We start from the raw sequence: 6,117 nt of genomic DNA on the forward strand, positions 1-6,117 counted from the left end.
CAGCTTGCCAATTTTTAAATGTCTATAATAATTATAATTATGATAATAATATAAAACACGTCTCACAGTAGTGCTAAATTAAATTATGACATAGTTTCTCACCGTAGATCCAGCTGACAACGAACAGCTCCAAAATGCTATCCACAATCACGACATAGGCGGCGAAATACCAGTCGACCAGCTGAAACAGGTACATGCCGCCCTAGCCAAAGAAAGAAATTTTTAAAAAACCGAAAAAAACAATACAGTAAGAAAGGAAAAAATAGCGCTCGAAAGAAAACTAATAGGTGTAAAAGCAAAAAGGGGAGAGCGCAGTGAACATATAACAAAAAAAGGAAGCATGCAATGATTCTTTAGCTTTTGAAGTTAAAAAATAACAAACAAGCAAACAAACAAACAAAAAAGTGTAATAGCCCCTTTTCCACACCTCCTTACTTTTTTAAAAACAGGAACTGAAAAAATCCTTACCTACAAACAAATCAACAGTATGTATCAGTATGAGGTATTGACGACTTCACATTATAAAACCTTTATGCACTCTCACATATTATTATTTTATTTGACGGCTATAAAATTCTATAGTCCAAATCCACATGTCCAGGGACAGATATAAAAGTTTTAGAAATGAAAAGAGAACTTTGAAAATTAAGAAACACGTTGTGTGCGTGTGTGTGTGTGTGTGTGTGTGTGTGTGTGTGTGTGTGTGTTTGTGTGTGTGTGTGTGTGTGAGTGTGTTATTGGCATAGTATAACGATTGTTTTGTCTTCGTCAACAACAGCCGCAGAACATGCGTCGACAGGTTTCTGGTTAAAGGTCTTCGCTTTGCTCTTGCACGTTTTCGCTGAGCATATTATATTAACGTCCTTTATAAAGTGCGTGGTTCCAAGAAGTGCCTGGCGAAGTGCGGGTGTTTAAGTCCAGCAAAGGACCAGGACCTTTTTTTGTTTCGTTTTACTACTCAAAGCTCAAATAATCCTTTTCCAACTCAGAGTTATGAAGACAAAAAATACAAAACAAAACAAAAGAAATAATACAAAAACGAATAAACTAGCAAACACAGAGAAAGGAGAAACAACCAAAAACAAAAACAAAAACAAAAACATAACAAAAGTCATTATTATAATAATTACAACAGGCGAATAAACAAATTGAATTAAATTAAATTGAAAAACAAAGTTCAGAAAATAGTTTAAATTTATTAAATTCAAGCTAAAGTTATGATTTTTAAAAGAACGAAAGATTAAAATGAAAAATGAAAAAGACATTTTACTTTTAAAAAACCACCCCCGGTCAGGTTTTATATGGAAGCCGCTGAGCTTTTTACATGTAATTGATTTACCTCTGTGGCGAAAGGTAAAGATATAACAAACAAAACTGTGAAGAATAGGATCTTAAAGAGAAACTGTCTCCTCTTCATCAACCAGGGAAACACGTCAGTGACGGTGGTCAAAAACGTCTCGCAAAACACAAACTGCAACAGAAAATTGGGAACATTGTCAGAGCTGAAAACAATTTATCACAAAAACAACACCCCCCCCCCCCAAAAAAAAAAAACCCTAAAAACCCCCAAACAAAACAAACTAACTAACTATACATAACGAGCCCGTGCACCGATGTGAATACAAAGATCTTTTTAAATTCAGAAGTTTCATTGATTGTTTTTCTCGAAGTAAAACAGGAAAATTCCACTTATTTGATGATTATTTTCTTTACTTTTAGATGCAATATAGATTATAACCATTTCAAGGCTGCTGATCTGAAAGTGAAAGCTGAACAGATTTGCAAGTGAGTCGGGGAAAGAAATCAAGTTTCAGTAGTAAAAGGAATCTATATTTTTATGTCAGTTTGCAAATATTATTTGTTGAAAGAAAGCCATTTTGTTCAGTAGGATTTAGGGAAAGAGGTCAGTCAGTGCGAAGTATTTTGGGGGGAAAAGGAAATGTAATTGTGCACCAAAAAAAAGGATTTGGTGGAAGAAGTCAGTGATCAAAAAGGATTCTCTGGAAGAAGTCAGTTAACAAAAATTATTCGTTCAACAAAGTCAGGTAACAAAAGTTTTTTTAAAGGATCCGGAGAACGAAATCAGTTCACCAAAACAGGATCCGGTGAAAGAAGTCGTTTGGTAAAAGAGATCCGTTGAAATAAGTCGGTTAACAAAAAAGATCCGAAGAACGACGCTTGTTATCCAGTTGAATCACCTGGGAGTCCAGCCCCAGGGTGAAGAGCATCAGGAAAAAGAGAACTCCCCACAGCTGTGGCACAGGAAGGTACGAGATGGCTTCTGGGTACACCACAAAGGCAAGGCCTGGCCCTAGTTAGAGATGAGATAATTATATGAAGTAATATTGTGGAGCTTCCATAATAATATTGTAATATACTAAGTCGAATCAGTAATGTTGTCTTTGTGAAGGCAGGTTTGATTTTTCTATAGATAAATTGTTGATGGTCAAGGTTAATGACGAATCCCTCCCTACCCAACCCCCCGCCCCACAAAAAACACAAACAAACAAAACCTGTACTTATTATCAAACCACGATAGCCCTCCGCAAATTAATGCAATCAGGATAACAACTCAACTAGTTTTCGGCAGCTCCCGTGTGGTTTTCGGGGCCCTGTCCAAGAGACAGGGGAGCAAAGAATAGGACCACTGTATCCGTACCACGCATGTCGTAGAAGGCGACTAAGGTCGGTTAGGCAAAGGGTTAGCAGCCCTTTCCCGTAAATCAAAAAGCAGCTACAAAAACATCAACAGCAAAAACAACCCGACTGCCAGTTCTGGAAGATGGAGGACCTTCATCCCCGAAGAGAGGAGAGAATAGGGAGTGTAGAATGACGCAGGGTGGTGAACGCGGAAAGGAAGCCACCAAGCCCGGAAACCTCCTGTCGACCAGAAGAACCACCAGACTTGGCACCTGGAATGTTCGTACAATGTACGAGGCAGGGAAGGCACTGCAGGTCGCAAGAGAGATGAAGGGCTACCATCTGGACATATTGGGTCTCTGTGAGACGAGATGGACGAATGCAGGGGAGTGCCAACTTGCTTCAGGAGAAACAGTTCTCTACTCTGGACATCTGGAGGAAAACTCGCCGCATACAGAAGGAGTAGGTATTCTGTTATCAACACACGCCAAGCGGGCTTTGATAGGATGGAAAGCAGAGGACCTGCGACTAATATCAGCTGAATTCCGTTCACAGAAGAAAGACCTCAACCTTCATGTTATCCAGGGATATGCCTCCACCAATGATAAGGACCAGGATGTGAAAGAGACTTTCTACAAAATGCTACAAAATTCTATTGATCAGGTTAGAAGGAAGGACATTTTGATTTTAATGGGAGACTCCAACGCTAAGGTAGACAGTGACAATGTAGGCTTTGGGTAAATCATGGGGAAACACGGACTTGGAGTCAGAAACAAGAATGGAGAACTATTTGCAGAAATATGTGCAACGAATGGGTTCATGATAGGAGGAACTGTTTTCCCACATAAACAGATACACAAATCAACATGGGTTTCGCCAGACCAACAAACTGAAAAACAGATTGACCACATATGTGTCAACAAGAAATTCAGGAGATCAGTGAGGGATGTTAGAGTTTACAGGGGTGCAGACGTAGCTTCGGACCATCATCTGTTCATTTCAACAATCCGACTAAAACTAAAACGAAGACAGGGAATTGTCAATAATCATATGTACCGCTACAACGTGGAATTTCTGAGAGAGCCATCGTCAAGAGAGGAGTTTAATGTAGCAGTTAAGAACAGGTTCCAAGTGTTGGAAACACTAGGGGAGGATAGCAGCGTGGAAGAAACATGGCAGGCAATAAAAGAAAGCTGGACTACTGCGTGTCAAGAGGTACTGTGGAAACGGAAACGTGAGCACAAGCCTTAGATATCGGCCACCACTCTGAGGAAGATAGAAGACAGGGAGAGGAAAAGGGTCAGGTAAACAGGAGCAAGACAAGGACAGCCAAAGCAAAGGCCCAAGAAGAATACACCAAAACAATGAAGGAGGTAAAAGTCAGCGTACGGAAAGACAAAAGAAACTACGTAGATGACCTAGCACGCGAGGCAGAGGAAGCAGCAGGGGCAGGAAACATGAGAGGACTGTATGAAACCACCAAGAAACTTGCAGGCAGATACAACAACACAGATGCACCAGTGAAGGATAAAGAGGGAAAGCTTCTCACAAATCCAGACGAACAGAAAGAAAGCTGGAAGGAGCATTTCAAAGAGTTACTGGACAGACCAAGGCCAGAAAAACAGTTTGACATTCCACCAGCAGAGATTGATCTGGGGCTGAGTGAAGAAAAGCCTAGTTTAGAGGAGATCAAGGAGGCGATAAGACACCAGAAAGCAGGCAAGGTAGCCGGCCCAGATGGAATTCCCCCAGAGGTTTTCAAGGCGGATATCGACACAGCGGCAGGGATTCTTCATGAAATTATTGGCAAGATATGCGACAGCAAAGAATTTCCACAGGATTGAAGAGAGGGATTGATCGTGAAACTACCCAAAAAAGGAGACATGCATGAGTGTAAAAACTACAGAGGAATCATGCTCCTGCCCATTCCTGGGAAGATTTTAAGTCGTACTATACTGGAAAGACTGAAGGAAGCCTTGGATGCAAAACTAAGAGAGGAGCAGGCAGGATTCCGTATAAAGAGATCATGTACAGATCAGATTGCAACTTTGAGGATAATAGTGGAGCAGTCCACAGAGTGGAACTCTTCCCTGTACGTTAACTTTGTTGACTACGAAAAAGCTTTTGACAGCCTAGATAGGGACTCAATATGGAAGCCCATGCGCCACTACGGAATACCTGAGAAGTTCGTGAGATTGATCAAGAAAATGTATGAGGGAATGAGTTGCAGTGTCTTACTTGGAGGGCAGTGGACAAACTCGTTTGAAGTGAATACAGGAGTGAGACAGGGATGCCTGCTATCGCCTTTTCTCTTTTTTTATTAGCAGTGGATTGGATAATGAGACAGGCAACATTGGGACAACGCGGTGGCATACAGTGGACCCTTACCAGTCAGTTGGAAGACTTGGACTTTGCCGACGACTTGGCACTTCTTTCTCACAGTCGAGCCCAGATGCAACAGAAAGCAGATCGCCTCCGGACCTTCTCCTATAGAGTTGGACTCCATGTTCACACGGATAAAACGAAAGTTCTACGAATTAATGCAACCGACGTTCCTATCACATGGAAGGGGCACCATTGGCGGATGTTGAATCCTTCACCTAGCTGGGAAGTGTCATCAACAAGGCAGGGGGAACAGACGAAGACATCAAGATTAGAATCCAAAAGGCAAGAGCAGCATTCATCATTCTCAGGAATATATGGATGTTTAAGGAACTGGGATTGAACACCAAGCTGAGGATCTTCAAAACAAACGTGAAGACTGTTCTACTGTATGGTTCAGTGACTTGGAGGCTCACAGCATCAGCAGCAAGGAAACTGCAGAGCTTCGTAAATGGATGCCTACGAAGGATAGTGGGCATCAAGTGGCACGATCGAGTCACTAATGCTCAACTGTGAGAAAGAACAAGCCAAAGGCCAGTAAAGGAAGACATACTGGTGAAGAAATGGAAATGGATTGGACATACCCTGAGGAGACCCCCAAAAAGCATCATCAGGCAGGCTTTAACCTGGAACCCACAGGGAAAACGTAAGAAGGGAAGAACAAAGATGACATGGAGGCGAGCGGTACAAGCGGAAATTGAAAAAGCGGGGACATCATGGAAACAGATAGAAAAGGATGCTCAGGACAGGCTTCGCTGGAGTAATGTTGTTGATGGCCTGTGCTCCACTGGGAGTTAAAAAGGGTATGAGAGAGAGAGTTTTCGGGAGAGAAAATCTGCATGTTTTAAGTACTGTGATAATTCACGTATCGTTGGTGCTTTCGATATCAGGCCGACATTCACTAGTTGTTCTTCCATTGTTTGCTTCAACAATGGATACCGCCAAAACGCGTTGAGATCCAGTAACCTAATTCAAACAAAATGTGCCTACGCCTTGAGATCGAGTGTACCCAAATTTGGATGACATGGCAATACATAAACGAGGCAGGGTTAAATTGATAACCAGTATGCAGAATCTTTACCTTTTTTTAAGGGG

At 41.7% G+C, this 6,117-nt stretch overlaps 1 protein-coding gene across 1 annotated transcript in view; it reads right to left on the reverse strand.

Moving 5' to 3' along the window:
- LOC101857715 (sodium- and chloride-dependent neutral and basic amino acid transporter B(0+)) overlaps nucleotides 1-6,117 on the reverse strand; it is a gene marked incomplete in the record, with an annotated part of 21,530 nt that overhangs the window by 4,201 nt on the left and 11,212 nt on the right. The window contains 3 exon segments of the mRNA XM_035969330.1: nucleotides 103-202; nucleotides 1,310-1,471; nucleotides 2,199-2,311. Coding sequence (XP_035825223.1) covers nucleotides 103-202; nucleotides 1,310-1,471; nucleotides 2,199-2,311 — 375 coding nt within the window.

Source organism: Aplysia californica, unplaced genomic scaffold (genome assembly GCF_000002075.1).
Source record: "Aplysia californica isolate F4 #8 unplaced genomic scaffold, AplCal3.0 scaffold00138, whole genome shotgun sequence".
Taxonomy (NCBI): Eukaryota; Metazoa; Mollusca; class Gastropoda; order Aplysiida; family Aplysiidae; genus Aplysia; species Aplysia californica.